Source organism: Bombina bombina, chromosome 8 (genome assembly GCF_027579735.1).
Source record: "Bombina bombina isolate aBomBom1 chromosome 8, aBomBom1.pri, whole genome shotgun sequence".
In the NCBI taxonomy this organism is placed as follows: Eukaryota; Metazoa; Chordata; class Amphibia; order Anura; family Bombinatoridae; genus Bombina; species Bombina bombina.
The window spans coordinates 307,802,683-307,824,015 of NC_069506.1; the positions used below are offsets into that span (position 1 = coordinate 307,802,683).

The window sequence follows — 21,333 nt, forward strand, 5'->3', positions numbered from 1 at the left end:
AGATAACACATGTGTAGTAGGGAGGACAGAGAGGGGTTAACTAGAAGCAGGGAAGACAACAGATAACACATGTGTAGTAGGGAGGGCAGAGAGGGGTTAACTAGACGGAGGGAAGACAACAGATAACACATGTGTAGTAGGGAGGATAGAGAGGGGTTAACTAGAAGGAGGGAAGACAACAGATAACACATGTGTAGTAGGGAGGGCAGAGAGGGGTTAACTAGAAGGTGGGAAGACAACAGATAACACATGTGTAGTAGGGAGGACAGAGAGGGGTTAACTGTAAGGAGGGAAGACAACAGATAACACATGTGTAGTAGGGAGGGCAGAGAGGGGTTAACTAGACGGAGGGAAGACAACAGATAACACATGTGTAGTAGGGAGGGCAGAGAGGGGTTAACTAGAAGGAAGACAACAGATAACACATGTGTAGTAGGGAGGATAGAGAGGGGTTAACTAGAAGGAGGGAAGACAACAGATAACACATGTGTAGTAGGGAGGATAGAGAGGGGTTAACTAGAAGGAGGGAAGACAACAGATAACACATGTGTAGTAGGGAGGGCAGAGAGGGGTTAACTAGAAGGTGGGAAGACAACAGATAACACATGTGTAGTAGGGAGGACAGAGAGGGGTTAACTAGAAGCAGGGAAGACAACAGGGGAAGGGCACAGAGAGGGAGAAATATAAAATATAGCGGCTGATAGACTGAGATAGAGGAGGAGTCAGAGGAGCCAGAGCACAGGAGCTGTGTGTGTCCGGGCGGGGGAGGCAGAGCCAGGCACAGGATCCCGGGGACATGTAGCAGACCCCCGGGGGAAGCTCACACTGGGTACCGTAGGGGGCAGGATGGGGTTCGCCCCCTGGAGGTGGCTGCTCGCCCTGTGTCTCAGGCTGCTCTTCCTTGTCCCCGCAGGAGTGCCGGTGCGGAGCGGGGATGCCGGCTTCCCAAAAGCCATGGACAACGTGACGGTGCGACAAGGAGAGAGCGCCATCCTCAGGTAAGTGCACTGTGTGACGTTATATACAGAGCCTCTTAACTGCTGGTGTTATATAGAGGTATAGATGATTACTAACCGCTGGTGTTATACAGAGATATAGAGGATTAATAACTGCTGGTGTTATACAGAGGTATAGATGATTTCTTACTGCTGGTGTTATACAGAGGTATAGAGGATTAATAACTGCTGGTGTTATACAGAGGTATAGAGGTTTACTAACTGCAGGTGTTATACAGAGGTATAGAGGATTAATAACTGCTGGTGTTATACAGAGGTATAGAGGATTATTAACTGCTGGTGTTATATAGAGGTATAGAGGTTTACTAACTGCTGGTGTTATACAGAGGTATAGAGGATTACTAACTGCTGGTGTTATACATAGGTATAGAGGATTACTAACTGCTGGTGTTATACAGAGGTATAGAGGATTACTAACTGCTGGTGTTATACAGAGGTATAGAGGATTACTAACTGCTGGTGTTATACAGAGGTATAGAGGATTACTAACTGCTGGTGTTATACAGAGGTATAGAGGTTTACTAACTGCAGGTGTTATACAGAGGTATAGAGGTTTACTAACTGCAGGTGTTATACAGAGGTATAGAGGTTTACTAACTGCAGGTGTTATACAGAGGTATAGAGGTTTACTAACTGCTGGTGTTATACAGAGAGGTATAGATGATTGCTAACTGCTGGTGTTATACAGAGAGGTATAGAGGATTGCTAACTGCTGGTGTTATACAGAGGTTTACTAATTGCAGGTGTTATATAGAGGTATAGAAGATTACTAACTGCTGGTGTTATACAGAGGTATAGAGGTTTACTAACTGCTGGTGTTATACAGAGGTATAGAGGATTGCTAAGTACCTAATACAGTCTCTTATAGCTAACTATAGCTAACTGCTGGTGTTATATAGAGGTATAGAGGATTGCTAAGTACATAATACAGTCTCTTATAGCTAACTGCTGGTGTTATACAGAGGTATAGAGGATTGCTAAGTACATAATACAGTCTCTTATAGCTAACTGCTGGTGTTATACAGAGGTATAGAGGATTGCTAAGTACATAATACAGTCTCTTATAGCTAACTGCTGGTGTTATATAGAGGTATAGAGGATTGCTAAGTACCTAATACAGTCTCTTATAGCTAACTGCGGGTGTTATACAGAGGTATAGAGGATTGCTAAGTACATAATACAGTCTCTTATAGCTAACTGCGGGTGTTATACAGAGGTATAGAGGATTGCTAAGTACATAATACAGTCTCTTATAGCTAACTGCTGGTGTTATATAGAGGTATAGAGGATTGCTAAGTACCTAATACAGTCTCATATAGCTAACTGCTGGTGTTATACAGAGGTATAGAGGATTACTATCTGCTGGTGTTATACAGAGGTATAGAGGATTGCTAAGTACCTAATACAGTCTCTTATAATAAGAATACCAGCTATAGATATCCTACAGGGGGCACACCGCTGTTGAAGTGAGATTTAAATGAGTAAAATAGAAATCATTGGTGTACCATGTGAATACAAAAAGAAAAAAAGAAAATAAATGGGGAAAAAAAATATAGATCTAGATAAATGGCAACAAAGTCCTAGCATATTAAGTATATGGTAGTGTGAACAGGAATAACGGTATTTCTAATGTTAAAAAAATTCTGTGCAGAATGTTGAAAGGAGAAAATCCCCATGTAATCCAGATGCGTGATGGATCACTGTGTCTCAGAAAGGCTACTCCACTTTTACTGGTGGTGTTATACAGAGAGGTATAGAGGATTACTAACTGCTGGTGTTATACAGAGGTATAGAGGATTACAAACTGCTGGTGTTATACAGAGGTATAGAGGATTACAAACTGCTGGTGTTATACAGAGGTATAGAGGATTACTAACTGCTGGTGTTATATAGAGGTATAGAGGATTACTAACTGCTGGTGTTATACAGAGAGGTATAGAGGATTACTAACTGCTGGTGTTATACAGAGAGGTATAGAGGATTGCTAACTGCTGGTGTTATACAGAGGTATAGAGGATTACTAACTGCTGGTGTTATACAGAGGTATAGAGGATTACTAACTGCTGGTGTTATACAGAGGTATAGAGGATTACTAACTGCTGGTGTTATACAGAGGTATAGAGGATTACTTACTGCTGGTGTTATACAGAGGTATAGAGGATTACTAACTGCTGGTGTTATACATAGGTATAGAGGATTACTAACTGCTGGTGTTATACAGAGGTATAGAGGATTGATAACTGCTGGTGTTATACAGAGGTATAGAGGATGGTTAACTGCTGGTGTTATACAGAGGTATAGAGGATTGCTAAGTACCTAATACAGTCTCTTATAGCTAACTGCTGGTGTTATACAGAGGTATAGAGGATTACTAACTGCTGGTGTTAAATAGAGGTATAGAGGATTACTAACTGCTGGTGTTAAATAGAGGTATAGAGGATTACTAACTGCTGGTGTTATACAGAGGTATAGAGGATTACTAACTGCTGGTGTTAAATAGAGGTATAGAGGATTACTAACTGCTGGTGTTAAATAGAGGATTACTAACTGCTGGTGTTATACAGAGGTATAGAGGATTACTAACCGCTGGTGTTATACAGAGGTATAGAGGATTGCTAAGTACCTAATACACGTCTAGATTGCGAGTTGTGCATTACGGTTTTAACGCTGAAAAAATTGCCATTTCAGCGTAAAAACAGTAATGCAGCCATTACGAGTCGTGTCGGTAGTTATACCGCAAGCATTGTAGCCTGTAACGCAACATCAGTCCCGCACTCAAAAAAATGACGTTTTTGTGTGGGATTTCCATAGCACCGGTATTACAGGTTGTGCAGTGAGGCTAAAATGCTTGCGTTACAGCCTATACCGACACGATCCATACCGCCATCTGAAAGCAGAAGTTATGGATTTTGTGTAACAAAAATGTTTCACAAAACTCATAAGTAAACTGTTACAAAGTACACTAACACCCATAAACTACCTATTAACCCTTAAACCGAGGCGCTCCCGCATTGCAAACACTATTTAAAACTTATTAACCCCGTCTGCCGCCCGCCCACATCCCCGCCACTATAATAAAGTTATTAACCCCTATTCCGCCGCTCCCCGACACCGCAGACACTAACTAAACCTATTAACCCCTAAACTGCCAGCCCCCCACATCGCCACTACTAAATAAACATATTAACCCCTAAACTGCCAGCCCCCCCACATTGCCAGTAATAAATTAAACTATTAACCTCTAAACCTATCACCCCCTAACTTTATATTAATATTACAATATCCCTATCTTAAAATAAATAAAAACTTACCTGTGAAATTAAAAAAACCTAAGTTTAAAATAAAAATTAACCTAACATAACTATTATACTAAAATTAAAATAACTACCAATTAAAAAAAACTAAATTGCACATAAAAAAAAAAAAAAAACTAACACTACCAAAAAAAAATTAAGTCTAAAATTACAAAAAATAAAAAATACTATATTCCAAAAAATAACAAACGAAATGATCAAAAATAAAAACAATTACACCTAATCTAACCTTTTAAAGCCGTTATGCCGTTCCATTCCGTCATAATTAGACTGGGCTTTAAAGCCGTTATGACGGAATGGAACGTCATAACTAACGGCTGTCCTGAAGCCTTCTGTGCTTCAGGGATTTAATCGCGGTCTGGAGGGCGTTCCTAGGATTGTAGGGACGCCCCCCAGATGCGATCCAATAATTGAAATCTCGCGATCGTATGCACGATCGCGTAGTTTCAATTTGTCTACATCGGAACAGTTGTTCCGATGTAGGCACTTTAACCCTGTCACGAAAGGGCTAATAACCTAATAATAATAATAATAATAATAATAATAAAAAGCCCCCCAAATAAAAACACCCCTAGCCTACAATAAACTACCAATAGCCTTTTGTAGGGCATTGCCCTAAAGAAATCAGCTTTTACCTGTAAAAAAAAAATACAAAGACCCCACCAACAGTAAAACCCACCACCCAACCAACCCCCCAAAATAAAAAACCTAACTCTAACAAAAACCTAAGCTACCCATTGCCCTGAAAAGGTCATTTGTATGGGAATTGCCCTTAAAAGGGAATTCAGCTCTTTTACATTGCCCTGAAAATGGCATTCAGCTCTTTATTTTAAATAAAGCCCAAATCCTAATCTAAAAAAAAAAAAAAAAAAAAATTAAAAAAAAAACAAAAACCCTAACACTAACCCCCGAAGATCCACTTACAGTTTCTGAAGTCCGGACATCCAGGCGCGAGAAGTCTTCATTCAGGCGGCATCTTCTATCTTCATACTGGCGGGTTTATCTTCATCCCGGCGGCGCGGAGCAGATCTATCCTTGAAGTCATCCGGCATGGAGCGTCCTTCATATTGAAGCCGCCGTACACTGAATTTTCAATGCAAGGGAGCCGTTTCAAAATGGCATCCCTTGCATTCCTATTGGCTGATTTGATTCTTGAAATTCAAACCAGCCAATAGGATGAGAGCTACTGAAATCCTATTGGCTGTTCAAATCAACCAATAAGATGAGAGCTACTGAAATTCTATTGGCTGATTTGAATAGTCAATAGAATTTCATTAGCTCTCATCCTATTGGCTGTTTTGAAAAGCCAATTGAATTTCAGTAGCTCTCATTCTATTGGCTGATTTCAATTTTAAGAATCAAATCAGCCAATAGGAATGCAAGGGACGTCATTTTGAAATGGCTCCCTTGCATTGAAGATTCAGTGTACGGCGACAACCTTATAAAGAGGACGCTCCTCGTTGGATGTCTTCAAGAATGGATCCACTCCGCGCCTCTGAGATGTAGAAGACGCCGCTGGGATGAAGATAGAAGATGCCGCCTGGATGAAGACTTCTCGCCGCCTGGATGTCAGGGCTATTGGTAGTTGATTGTAGGCTAGGGATGTTTTTATTTTGGGGGGCTTTTTTATTTTATAGGGCTATTAGATTAGGTGTAATTGTTTTTATTTTTGATAACATTGTTATTTTTTGTAATTTAGTGGTTGTTATTTTTTGTAATTTTTTTTTAGTAGTGTTAGTTTTTTTTTAATGTGTAATTTAGTTTTTTTAATTGGTAGTTATTTTAATGTTGGTATAATAGTTATGTTATTTTGTGATTCAGATAGAGCATGCAATTTTAAGCAACTTTCTAATTTACTCCTATTATCATTTTTTCTTCTTTCTCTTGCTATCTTTATTTGAAAAAGAAGGCATCTAAGCAATTTTTTTGTTTAGAAACCCTGGACAGCACTTGTTTATTGGTTATTGGATTTATCCACCAATCAGCAAGAACAACCCAGGTTGTTCACCAAAAATGGGCCGGCATCTAAACTTATATTTTTGCTTTTCAAATAACGATACCAAGAGAATGAAGAAAATTTGATAATAGGAGTAAAGTGGAAAGTTGCTTAAAATTGCATGCTCTATCTGAATCAAGAAAGAAAAAATTTGGGTTCAGTGTCCCTTTAATTGTTTTAAACTTAGATTTTTTTTAATTTCACAGGTAAGTTTTTATTTATTTTAAGATAGGGATATTGTAATTTTAATATAAAGTTAGGGGGTTGTTTGGTTTAGGGGTTAATAGTTTAATTTTAGTTTTTTGCGATGTGGGGGCTGGCGGTTTAGGGGTTAATAGGTTTATTTAGTGGCAGTGATGTGGGAGGCCAGAGGCTTAGGGGGTTAACTTTATTATAGTGGCGGTGATGTCAGAGAGCGGTAGAATAGGGGTTAATAACTTTTTTATTAGTGGCACCGATGTCGGGAGCGGCGGATTAGGGGTTAATAACTTTATTTTGGTGTCTGAGATGTTGGGGGCGGCAGATGAGGGGTGTTTAGACTTGGGGTTTATGTTAGGGTGTTAGGTTTAAACTTAACTTTTTTCCCTACAGACATCAATGGGGTTGCGTTATGGCCATTCCGCACTTCAGGTGTTAGTTTTTTTTTCTTACACCTTCTCCCCATTGGTGGCTATGGGGAAAGTGTGCACAAGCACGTATTCTCAGCCCTTGGATTTTGTGCGGTATGAAACTTATCGAAACCATATCGCCCGCACAAGGAGGCTTTTCAGAATTTTGTAATGGCAGCAATATGGGGGGTGAAATAACGCATCTTCTGTTGCATTTGTTTCGCACCCTCGATAGCGCAAAACTTGTAATCTAGGCGACAGTCTCTTATAGCTAACTGCTGGTGCTATACAGAGGTATAGAGGATTGCTAACTGCTGGTGTTATACAGAGGTATAGAGGATTACTAACTGCTGGTGTTATACAGAGGTATAGAGGATTACTAACTGCTGGTGTTATATAGAGGTATAGAGGATTACTAACTGCTGGTGTTATACAGAGAGGTATAGAGGATTACTAACTGCTGGTGTTATACAGAGGTATAGAGGATTACTAACTGCTGGTGTTATACAGAGGTATAGAGGATTACTAACTGCTGGTGTTATATAGAGGTATAGAGGATTACTAACTGCTGGTGTTATATAGAGGTATAGAGGATTACTAACTGCTGGTGTTATACAGAGAGGTATAGAGGATTACTAACTGCTGGTGTTATACAGAGGTATAGAGGATTACTAACTGCTGGTGTTATACAGAGGTATAGAGGATTACTAACTGCTGGTGTTATACAGAGGTATAGAGGATTACTAACTGCTGGTGTTATACAGAGGTATAGAGGATTACTAACTGCTGGTGTTATACAGAGAGGTATAGAGGATTACTAACTGCTGGTGTTAAATAGAGGTATAGAGGATTACTAACTGCTGGTGTTATACAGAGGTATAGAGGATTACTAACTGCTGGTGTTATACAGAGGTATAGAGGATTACTAACTGCTGGTGTTATACAGAGAGGTATAGAGGATTACTAACTGCTGGTGTTAAATAGAGGTATAGAGGATTACTAACTGCTGGTGTTATACAGAGGTATAGAGGATTACTAACTGCTGGTGTTATACAGAGGTATAGAGGATTACTAACTGCTGGTGTTATACATAGGCATAGAGGATTACTAACTGCTGGTGTTATATAGAGGTATAGAGGTTTACTAACTGCTGGTGTTATACAGAGGTATAGAGGATTACTAACTGCTGGTGTTATACAGAGGTATAGAGGATTACTAACTGCTGGTGTTATACAGAGGTATAGAGGATTACTAACTGCTGGTGTTATACAGAGGTATAGAGGATTACTAACTGCTGGTGTTATACAGAGGTATAGAGGATTACTAACTGCTGGTGTTATACAGAGGTATAGAGGATTACTAACTGCTGGTGTTATACAGAGGTATAGAGGATTACTAACTGCTGGTGTTATACAGAGGTATAGAGGATTGCTAACTGCTGGTGTTATACAGAGGTATAGAGGATTACTAACTGCTGGTGTTATACAGAGGTATAGAGGATTACTAACTGCTGGTGTTATACAGAGGTATAGAGGATTACTAACTGCTGGTGTTATACAGAGGTATAGAGGATTACTAACTGCTGGTGTTATACAGAGGTATAGAGGATTGCTAACTGCTGGTGTTATACAGAGGTATAGAGGATTACTAACTGCTGGTGTTATACAGAGGTATAGAGGATTACTAACTGCAGGTGTTATACAGAGGTATAGAGGATTACTAACTGCTGGTGTTATACAGAGGTATAGAGGATTACTAACTGCTGGTGTTATACAGAGGTATAGAGGATTACTAACTGCTGGTGTTATACAGAGGTATAGAGGATTACTAACTGCTGGTGCTATACAGAGGTATAGAGGATTACTAACTGCTGGTGTTATACAGAGGTATAGAGGATTACTAACTGCTGGTGCTATACAGAGGTATAGAGGATTACTAACTGCTGGTGTTATACAGAGGTATAGAGGATTACTAACTGCTGGTGTTATACAGAGGTATAGAGGATTGCTAAGTACCTAATACAGTCTCTTATAGCTAACTGCTGGTGTTATACAGAGGTATAGAGGATTGCTAAGTACCTAATACAGTCTCTTATAGCTAACTGCTGGTGTTATACAGAGGTATAGAGGATTACTAACTGCTGGTGTCATACAGAGGTATAGAGGATTACTAACTGCTGGTGTTATACAGAGGTATAGAGGATTACTAACTGCTGGTGTTATACAGAGGTATAGAGGATTACTAACTGCTGGTGTTATACAGAGGTATAGAGGATTACTAACTGCTGGTGTTATACAGAGGTATAGAGGATTACTAACTGCTGGTGTTATACAGAGGTATAGAGGATTGCTAGGCATGTAATACAGTCTCTTATAGCTAACTGCTGGTGTTATACAGAGGTATAGAGGATTACTAACTGCTGGTGTTATACAGAGGTATAGAGGATTACTAACTGCTGGTGTTATACAGAGGTATAGAGGATTACTAACTGCTGGTGTTATACAGAGGTATAGAGGATTACTAACTGCTGGTGTTATACAGAGGTATAGAGGATTGATAACTGCTGGTGTTATACAGAGGTATAGAGGATTACTAACTGCTGGTGTTATACAGAGGTATAGAGGATTGATAACTGCTGGTGTTATACAGAGGTATAGAGGATTACTAACTGCTGGTGTTATACAGAGGTATAGAGGATTACTAACTGCTGGTGTTATATAGAGGTATAGAGGATTACTAACTGCAGGTGTTATACAGAGGTATAGAGGATTACTAACTGCTGGTGTTATACAGAGGTATAGAGGATTACTAACTGCTGGTGTTATACAGAGGTATAGAGGATTACTAACTGCTGGTGTTATACAGAGGTATAGAGGATTACTAACTGCTGGTGTTATACAGAGGTATAGAGGATTACTAACTGCTGGTGTTATACAGAGGTATAGAGGATTGATAACTGCTGGTGTTATACAGAGGTATAGAGGATTACTAACTGCTGGTGTTATATAGAGGTATAGAGGATTACTAACTGCTGGTGTTATACAGAGAGGTATAGAGGATTGCTAACTGCTGGTGTTATACAGAGGTATAGAGGATTGCTAACTGCTGGTGTTATACAGAGGTATAGAGGATTACTAACTGCTGGTGTTATACAGAGGTATAGAGGATTGCTAACTGCTGGTGTTATACAGAGGTATAGAGGATTACTAACTGCTGGTGTTATATAGAGGTATAGAGGATTACTAACTGCTGGTGTTATATAGAGGTATAGAGGATTACTAACTGCTGGTGTTATACAGAGGTATAGAGGATTACTAACTGCTGGTGTTATACAGAGGTATAGAGGATTACTAACTGCTGGTGTTATACAGAGGTATAGAGGATTACTAACTGCTGGTGTTATACAGAGGTATAGAGGATTGCTAACTGCTGGTGTTATACAGAGGTATAGAGGATTACTAACTGCTGGTGTTATATAGAGGTATAGAGGATTACTAACTGCTGGTGTTATACAGACGTATAGAGGATTACTAACTGCTGGTGTTATACAGAGGTATAGAGGATTACTAACTGCTGGTGTTATACAGAGGTATAGAGGATTACTAACTGCTGGTGTTATACAGAGGTATAGAGGATTACTAACTGCTGGTGTTATACAGAGGTATAGAGGATTACTAACTGCTGGTGTTATACAGAGGTATAGAGGATTACTAACTGCTGGTGTTATACAGAGGTATAGAGGATTACTAACTGCTGGTGTTATATTGAGGTATAGAGGATTACTAACTGCTGGTGTTATACAGAGAGGTATAGAGGATTGCTAACTGCTGGTGTTATACAGAGGTATAGAGGATTGCTAACTGCTGGTGTTATACAGAGGTATAGAGGATTACTAACTGCTGGTGTTATACAGAGGTATAGAGGATTGCTAACTGCTGGTGTTATATAGAGGTATAGAGGATTACTAACTGCTGGTGTTATACAGAGGTATAGAGGATTACTAACTGCTGGTGTTATACAGAGGTATAGAGGATTACTAACTGTTGGTGTTATACAGAGGTATAGAGGATTACTAACTGCTGGTGTTATACAGAGGTATAGAGGATTGCTAACTGCTGGTGTTATACAGAGGTATAGAGGATTACTAACTGCTGGTGTTATATAGAGGTATAGAGGATTACTAACTGCTGGTGTTATACAGAGGTATAGAGGATTACTAACTGCTGGTGTTATACAGAGGTATAGAGGATTACTAACTGCTGGTGTTATACAGAGGTATAGAGGATTACTAACTGCTGGTGTTATACAGAGGTATAGAGGATTACTAACTGCTGGTGTTATACAGAGGTATAGAGGATTACTAACTGCTGGTGTTATACAGAGGTATAGAGGATTACTAACTGCTGGTGTTATACAGAGGTATAGAGGATTGCTAACTGCTGGTGTTATACAGAGGTATAGAGGATTGCTAACTGCTGGTATTATATAGAGGTATAGAGGATTGCTAAGTACATAATACAGTCTCTTATAGCTAACTGCTGGTGTTATACAGAGGTATAGAGGATTGCTAGGCATGTAATACAGTCTCTTATAGCTAACTGCTGGTGTTATACAGAGGTATAGAGAATTGCTAAGTACCTAATACAGTCTCTTATAGCTAACTGCTGGTGTTATACAGAGGTATAGAGGATTGCTAGGCATGTAATACAGTCTCTTATAGCTAACTGCTGGTGTTATACAGAGGTATAGAGGATTGCTAAGTACGTAATACAGTCTCTTATAGCTAATTGCTGGTGTTATACAGAGGTATAGAGGATTGCTAAGTACCTAATACAGTCTCTTATAGCTAACTGCTGGTGTTATACAGAGGTATAGAGGATTGCTAAGTACCTAATACAGTCTCTTATAGCTAACTGCTGGTGTTATACAGAGGTATAGAGGATTGCTAAGTACCTAATACAGTCTCTTATAGCTAACTGCTGGTGTTATACAGAGGTATAGAGGATTGCTAGGCATGTAATACAGTCTCTTATAGCTAATTGCTGGTTTTATACAGAGGTATAGAGGTTTACTAACTGCTGGTGTTATACAGAGGTATATACAGAGGTATAGAGGATTGCTAAGTACCTAATACAGTCTCTTATAGCTAACTGCTGGTGTTATACAGAGGTATAGAGGATTGCTAAGTACCTAATACAGTCTCTTATAGCTAACTGCTGGTGTTATACAGAGGTATAGAGGATTGCTAAGTACCTAATACAGTCTCTTATAGCTAACTGCTGGTGTTATACAGAGGTATAGAGGATTACTAACTGCTGGTGTTATACAGAGGTATAGAGGATTGCTAAGTACGTAATACAGTCTCTTATAGCTAACGGCTGGTGTTATACAGAGGTATAGAGGATTGCTAAGTATGTAATACAGTCTCTTATAGCTAACTGCTGGTGTTAAATAGAGGTATAGAGGATTGCTAACTGCTGGTGTTATACAGAGGTATAGAGGATTGCTAACTGCTGGTTTTATACAGAGGTATAGAGGATTGCTAACTGCTGGTGTTATACAGAGGTATAGAGGATTGCTAACTGCTGGTGTTATACAGAGGTATAGAGGATTGCTAACTGCTGGTGTTATACAGAGGTATAGAGGATTGCTAACTGCTGGTGTTATACAGAGGTATAGAGGATTGCTAACTACTTAATACAGTCTCGTATAGCTAACTGCTGGTGTTATACAGAGGTATAGAGGATTACTAACTGCTGGTGTTATACAGAGGTATAGAGGATTACTAACTACTGGTGTTATACAGAGGTATATAGGTTTACCAACTGCTGGTGTTGTATAGAGGATTGCTAAGTACATAATACAGTCTCTTATAGCTAACTGCTGGTGTTATATAGAGGTATAGAGGATTACTAACTGCTGGTGTTATACAGAGGTATAGAGGATTATTAACTGCTGGTGTTATATAGAGGTATAGAGGATTGCTAAGTACGTAATACAGTCTCTTATAGCTAACTGCTGTTGTTATATAGAGGATTGCCAAGTACCTAATACAGTCTCTTATAGCTAACTGCTGGTGTTATACAGAGGTATAGAGGATTACTAACTGCTGGTGTTATACAGAGGTATAGAGGATTGCTAAGTACCTAATACAGTCTCTTATAGCTAACTGCTGGTGTTGTATAGAGGATTGCTAAGTACCTAATACAGTCTCTTATAGCTAACTGCTGGTGTTATACAGAGGTATAGAGGATTGCTAACTACTTAATACAGTCTCTTATAGATAACTGCTGGTGTTATACAGAGGTATAGAGGATTACTAACTGCTGGTGTTATACAGAGGTATAGAGGATTGCTAAGTACCTAATACAGTCTCTTATAGCTAACTGCTGGTATTATATAGAGGTATAGAGGATTGCTAAGTACCTAATACAGTCTCTTATAGCTAACGGCTGGTGTTATACAGAGGTATAGAGGATTGCTAACTACTTAATACAGTCTCTTATAGCTAACTGCTGGTGCTATACAGAGGTATAGAGAATTGCTAAGTACCTAATACAGTCTCTTTTATAGCTAACTGCTGGTGTTATACAGAGGTAGAGGATTGCTAAGTATGTAATACAGTCTCTTATAGCTAACTGCTGGTGTTATACAGAGGTATAGAGGATTGCTGAGTACCTAATAGACACCTAGATTACAAGTTTTGCGCTATAGAGGGTGCGAAACGACCATAGTGCTGCCATTACGAGTTTTTGGAAAGCCACTTTGTGCGTGCGATATGGTTGCAATGAGCTCCATACCGCACAAAATAAAAGCGCTGCTTTGACGTGCTCGTGCACGCTTTCCCCATAGACATCAATGGGGAGAGAGTGTTAGAAAAAAAAACTAACACCTGTGATCACGGATTGAAAAGCTCCGTAACGCAGCTCCATTGATGTCTATGGGGACAAAAATGTTACGTTTAAACACCCTGACATAAACCCCACGTCTAAACACCCCTAATCCGCTGCCCCCGACATCGCCGACACCTACATAATGTTATTAACCCCTAATCTGCCGCTCCCGACATCGCCGCCACCAAAATAAATCTATTAAATCTTAATCTGCCGCTCCCGATATCGCAGCCACTATAATAAAGTTATTAACATTAACCCCTAAACCACCAGCCCCCCACATCGCAACAACCTAAATTAAACTATATTAACCCCTAACCCTAACCGTAACCCTAAACCTAACACCCCCTAACTTATACATAATTAAAATAGACCTAAATTAAAGTTACAATTATTAACTAAATAATACCTATTTAAAACTAAATGCAAACTTACCTGTGAAATAAACGTAAAACCTAATCTGCCTTACACTAAAACCTAACATTACAAAAAATAAAAAACACTAAAATTACAAAAAATGAATAAAAATTCATTACAAAAAATAACAACATTTTCCAAAACAATAAAAATTATTCCTATTGTAATACCCTGGTAAAAAAAAACACCCCCAAAATAAAAAACTCTATTCTAAAATAAACTACCAAGGGCCCTTAAAAGGGCCTTTTGTAGTCCCTTTAAAAGGGCCTTTTGTAGGGCATTGTCCTAAAGAAATCAGATCTTTTTCTATAAAAGAAAAACAAACACCCCTTACCATTACAAACCCCCACCCCCCGAAACCCACAAAAAAAAAAACCTAACTAAAATAACCTAATCTACCCATTGCCCTGAAAAGGGTATTTGTATGGGCATTGCCCTTAATAGAGCATTCAACTCTTTTTTTGCCCTGAAAAGGGCATTCAGCTCTTTTAAGAAAAGCCTAATAAAAATAAATAAATAAAGAAACCTTAAAAAAAAACTAACACTAACCACTCTTTAGGTACTCACAGTTGCTGAAGTCCAGCTTGAACGATCATTATTCGAATCAGCCAATAGGAATGAGAACTGCTTAAATCCTATTAGCTGATTTGAACAGCAAATAGGATTTTGGCAGCTCTAATTCCTATTGGCTGATTTAAATTTTTCAGCAAATAGGAATGCAATGGTACCCCCAGTATAAAAGGTGTACCTTGCATTTAAATCCTCAGTGTGTGGTGGACGACCTCATGAAGAGGACCTCCACGTCGGATCAATGGACCTCCACCTAGACCTCCGCCTGGACCGCCACCATGCATCAACCTCTCTGCCTCCGCAGGGATGAAGATGCTGGTCCCTCGATGGATGAAGATGGAGCTGCTGGGATAAAGATCGTTCAAGCCGGACTTCAGCAACTGTGAGTACCTAAATTGGGGTTAGTGTTTTTTTTAAGGTTTTTTTGGGTGTTTTTTTTTTTTTTTAGATTAGGGTTTGGGCAATTCTAAAAGAGCTGAATTCCCTTAAGGGCAAGAAAAAGAGCTGAATGCAATGCCCATACAAATGCCCTTTTCTGAGCAATGGGTAGCTTAGTTTTTTTTTTTTAAGAGTTAGGTTTGTTATTTTGGGGGGTTGGTTGGGTGGTGGGTTTTACTGTTGGGGGGGGTCAGGTAGGGCAATGCCCTACAAAAGGCCCTTTTTTGGTAGTTTATTGTAGGCTAGGGTTTTTTTTGGGGGGGGGGCTTTTTATTTTGATAGGGCTATTAGATTAGGTGTAATTGTTTTTATTTTTGATAATTTTGTTTGTTATTTTTTCTAATTTAGTATTTTTTATTTTTTGTAACTGTAGATTTCAATTTTTTTAGTAGTGTTAGTTTTTTTTTTTTAATGAGCAATTTAATTTATTTAATTGATAATTATTTTAATTTTAGTCTAATAGTAATGTTAGTTTAATTTATAGTTTAAACTTAGGTTTTTTTTATTTCCCAGGTAAGTTTTTATTTATTTTAAGATAGGGATCTTGTAATTTTAATGTAAAGTTAGGAGGTTGTTTGGTTTAGGGGTTAATAGTTAAATTTGTTTTTTGGCGATGTGGGGGGGGGGGGGCTGGCAGTTTAGGGGTTAATAGGTTTATTTAGTGGTAGTGATGTGAAAGGCCAGAGGTTTAGGGGATAATAACTTTAGTATAGTGGCGACCATGTCGGGGAGCGGCGGAATAGGGGTTAATAATTTTTTATTAGTGGCGGCGATGTCGGGAACGGCAGATTAGGGGTAAAAAATATTAATATAGTAAAATAAAGGGGTAAAATAAATGTAATATAGTGTTTGCGATGCGGGAGCGCCTCGGTTTAGGGGTTAATAGGTAGTTTATGGGTGTTAGTGTACTTTGTGTGTATTAGTTATGAGTTTTATGTAACCGTTTTCTTGTGTAAAACTCATAACTACTGGTCTCAGATGGCAGTACGGATTGTGTCGGTATAGGGTTTAACGCAAGCTTTTTAGCCTCACTGCAAAACTCGTAATGGCAGCGCTATGGGAATCCCATAAAAAACGTCATTTGAGTGCGGGACTGACGTTGCGTTACAGGCTAAAATGCTTGCTGTACAGCTATACCAACAAGACTTGTAACGGCTGCGTTACTGTTTTAACACTGAAATCATAATCTAGGTGACAATCTCTTATAGCTAACTGCTGGTGTTATACAGAGGTATAGAGGATTACTTACTGCTGGTGTTATACAGAGGTATAGAGGATTACTAACTGCTGGTGTTATACATAGGCATAGAGGATTACTAACTGCTGGTGTTATACAGAGGTATAGAGGATTGCTAACTGCTGGTGTTATACAGAGGTATAGAGGATTACTAACTGCTGGTGTTATACATAGGCATAGAGGATTACTAACTGCTGGTGTTATACAGAGGTATAGAGGATTGCTAACTGCTGGTGTTATACAGAGGTATAGAGGATTGCTAACTGCTGGTGTTATACAGAGGTATAGAGGATTGCTAACTGCTGGTGTTATACAGAGGTATAGAGGATTACTAACTGCTGGTGTTATACAGAGGTATAGACAATTGCTAACTGCTGGTGTTATACAGAGGTATAGAGGATTACTAACTGCTGGTGTTATACAGAGGTATAGACAATTGCTAACTGCTGGTGTTATATAGAAGTATAGAGGATTGCTAAGTACGTAATACAGTCTCTTATAGCTAACTGCGGGTGTTATACAGAGGTATAGAGGATTGCTGAGTACCTAATACAGTCTCATATAGCTAACTGCTGGTGTTATACAGAGGTATAGACAATTGCTAACTGCTGGTGTTATACAGAGGTATAGACAATTGCTAACTGCTGGTGTTATGCAGAGGTATATTCAGAGGTATAGAGGATTGCTAAGTACCTAATACAGTCTCTTATAGCTAACTGCTGGTGTCATACAGAAGTATAGAGGATTGCTAAGTACATAATACAGTCTCTTATAGCTAACTGCTGGTGTTATACAGAGGTATAGAGAATTGCTAAGTACCTAATACAGTCTCTTATAGCTAACTGCTGGTGTTATACAGAGGTATAGAGTATTGCTAAGTACCTAATACAGTCTCTTATAGCTAACTGCTGGTGTTATACAGAGGTATAGAGGATGGTTAACTGCTGGTGTTATACAGAGGTATAGAGAATTGCTAAGTACCTAATACAGTCTCTTATAGCTAACTGCTGGTGTTATACAGAGGTATAGAGTATTGCTAAGTACCTAATACAGTCTCTTATAGCTAACTGCTGGTGTTATACAGAGGTATAGAGGATGGTTAACTGCTGGTGTTATACAGAGGTATAGAAAATTGCTAAGTACCTAATACAGTCTCTTATAGCTAACTGCTGGTGTTATACAGAGGTATAGAGGATGGCTAAGTACCTAATACAGTCTCTTATAGCTAACTGCAGGTGTTATACAGAGGTATAGAGGATTACTAACTGCTGGTGTCATACAGAAGTATAGAGGATTGCTAACTGCTGGTGTTATACAGAGGTATAGAGAATTGCTAAGTACCTAATACAGTCTCTTATAGCTAACTGCTGGTGTTATACAGAGGTATAGAGGATTGCTAAGTACATAATACAGTCTCTTATAGCTAACTGCTGGTGTCATACAGAAGTATAGAGGATTGCTAAGTACATAATACAGTCTCTTATAGCTAACTGCTGGTGTTATACAGAGGTATATTCAGAGGTATAGAGGATTGCTAAGTACCTAATACAGTCTCTTATAGCTAACTGCTGGTGTTATTCAGAGGTATAGAGGATTGCTAAGTACGTAATACAGTCTCTTATAGCTAACTGCGGGTGTTATACAGAGGTATAGAGGATTGCTGAGTACCTAATACAGTCTCATATAGCTAACTGCTGGTGTTATACAGAGGTATAGACAATTGCTAACTGCTGGTGTTATGCAGAGGTATATTCAGAGGTATAGTGGATTGCTAAGTACCTAATACAGTCTCTTATAGCTAACTGCTGGTGTCATACAGAAGTATAGAGGATTGCTAAGTACATAATACAGTCTCTTATAGCTATCTACTGGTGTTATACAGAGGTATAGAGGATTGCTAAGTACCTAATACAGTCTCTTATAGCTAACTTCTGGTGTCATACAGAAGTATAGAGGATTGCTAAGTACATAATACAGTCTCTTATAGCTAACTACTGGTGTTATACAGAGGTATAGAGGATTGCTAAGTACATAATACAGTCTCTTATAGCTAACTGCTGGTGTTATTCAGAGGTATAGAGGATTGCTAAGTACATAATACAGTCTCTTATAGCTAACTACTGGTGTTATACAGAGGTATAGAGGATTGCTAAGTACCTAATACAGTCTCTTATAGCTAACTGCTGGTGTTATTCAGAGGTATAGAGGATTGCTAAGTACCTAATACAGTCTCTTATAGCTAACTGCTGGTGTTATACAGAGGTATAGAGGATTGCTAAGTACATAATACAGTCTCTTATAGCTAACTGCTGGTGTTATACAGAGGTATAGAGGATTACTAACTGCTGGTGTTATACAGAGGTATAGAGGATTGCTAAGTACGTAATACAGTCTCTTATAGCTAACTGCTGGTGTTATTCAGAGGTATAGAGGATTGCTAAGTACATAATACAGTCTCTTATAGCTAACTGCTGGTGTTATACAGAGGTATAGAGGATTGCTAAGTACATAATACAGTCTCTTATAGTTAACTGCTGGTGGTATATAGAGGATTGCCAAGTACCTAATCAGTGTTAATTTCGTCGACTAAAACTAGACTAAAATGACTATAAAACTAAAGAAATTCTGATGACTAAAATACGACTAAAACTAAAATGTCAAAAGACTATGACTAAAACTAAATCAAAATTTGCTGACAAAAACATTTTATGCAAGGTGTTATAATCAACCCATATCCAATTACTGCTCTTTTGTAAAATTTACAAAACTTAATTTTATTAAATTTTAAGCTAAATAAAGACGTTATATACCACAACAGTTAAATCTGTTAAATCTGTATTGCATGTTAAAACCTTAATACCATAAATAAAATCAGGTGAATAAACCTTTACTCCAGGAGTATATAATGAGTTTGGAAGTTCTAGAGCAGTGCTAATATCGTTGTCAAATTTTTTTTAGAATCTGTAAACAAACAATTGATTCTTCCTATAGAAATAAGCATAACCCACGAGTATGGGTTTAAGTTATGCTGTGCCTGTGCTAGCTGCAGAAGCTTTTTGTTGTGTTGAGTTACTTAATACTTATTTTAATTATTAACAGAGAACTGTTAAAGTTTTTATATTGGGTAATTTGTTCAATATAGTCAATACAGTTTACAGTTAGTTTTTTTTATATATATTTTAAAGTTGCACTTTTGTTTGTTTATGAAACTTGGTTTTATTTAATTTTAAGTTTAATAAAGATGTTACATATCACAACGGCTAAATCTGTGTCTGTATTGCATGTTTAAACCTTTATACCATAAATAATAACAGGTGTTATGTTTACTCCTGGAGTTTATAATCAGTTTGCAAATAATAGAGAAATGCTTAAATAATGCATTACACTTTAACTAAACCCCTTAGATTTTAGTTGACTAAAATCTACTGGAGATTTAGTCGACTAAAATCTACTGGAGATTCAGTCGACTAAAACTAGACTAAAACTAAAACAATTCAGATTACTAAAATACGACTTAAACTAAAATGGCATTTTAGTCAAAAGACTAAAACTAAGACTAAATCGAAATTTGTCATCAAAATTAACACTGTACCTAATACAGTCTCTTATAGCTAACTGCTGGTGTTATACAGAGGTATAGAGGATTGCTAAGTATGTAATACAGTCTCTTATAGCTATATATGTGTGTGTGTATACCTATATGAATATATACAGGTGTGTGTGTGTGTGTATATGTATGTATAAATATATGTTTTCTCTAAGTGAAGGACATCGGAATGTTTGCAGTAAAAATACATTGGAAACATAATTCATATTAGTATGCAATAAAAATTATACGATTTTTGCATTTGCGACTTTTCAAAGTTTATTTGTTACTGCGACTTATTTATTTATTTATAAAATATTTTACCAGGAAGGATACATTGAGATGTCTCTCGTTTTTAAGTATGTCCTGGGTGAACAAAACATTGCATTGATAAAATAATGTACAATAAAATACAAAAACAATAATAATAAACACTAATACAAAATGTAACATATAACAGGTAGGAAATATGTAATCAACCATAACAGGTGCATTCTGTTTTGTGATATGCAGAGAGGGATCTCTTAAAGGATTTTAGGCTAGGGGAAGATTTGAAAGTGTGCGGGAGGTCATTCCATATTTTCGATGCTCTGTAGGAAAAGGAGGATCGAGCTGCTTTATTTTTATATTGAGGCAGACTAAATGAAGTGCATGTACTGGATCGGAGGTTATAGGAGGTGGGAGCAGCCGGGGAGAGCTTTCTGCTCAGGTATGGTGGGAGCTTCCCAGAAAGGCACTTAAACACATAGATAAAGATATGGATAGATAAAGGGTGCGTCTGGATTCCAGCGACAGCCAGTTTAGTTCTTTTAGCATGTCACAATGGTGGGTCCTGTAGTTACATTGTAGCACAAAGCGGCAGAACGAGTTATACAATGTATTAAGTTTATTAAGGTGGGTTTGTGGTGCAGTTGCATATACTACGTCCCCATAATCAATGATTGGCATCAGCATTTGCTGTACAATCTTTTCCTTTACTGTAGGGCTTAGGCAGGATTTGTTTCTGTACAGGGCACCTAGTTTTGAATAAAATTTAGATGCAAGTTTTTCTATATGGAGGCCAAAAGATAGATTGGGGTCTAAAAACATACTCAAGTATTTGAAAGAGTGGACTGTGGTCAGTGTGCATAGATGGGAATATTGTAATATGTGTCATTTAGGGACCATTCCAAAAATCATTGTGACAGTTTTGTCAGTATTTAGGAAGAGTTTGTTTTTTGTGATCCACTTTTCTACCTCTGTGAACTGGTCTTGGAGC

The 21,333-nt window shown here is 38.1% G+C and overlaps 1 protein-coding gene across 2 annotated transcripts in view; it reads left to right on the forward strand.

Annotated features, from left to right (window-relative positions):
- The first annotated feature begins 697 nt into the window (after window positions 1–697).
- LOC128639231 (neurotrimin) overlaps window positions 698–21,333 on the forward strand; it is an 878,190-nt gene continuing 857,554 nt past the window's right edge. For both annotated transcript variants that reach the window (XM_053691506.1, XM_053691507.1), the window contains exon 1: window positions 698–998. In XM_053691506.1, coding sequence (XP_053547481.1) covers window positions 847–998 — 152 coding nt within the window. In that variant the 5' untranslated portion in view covers window positions 698–846. The remainder of the gene's footprint in view (window positions 999–21,333) is intronic.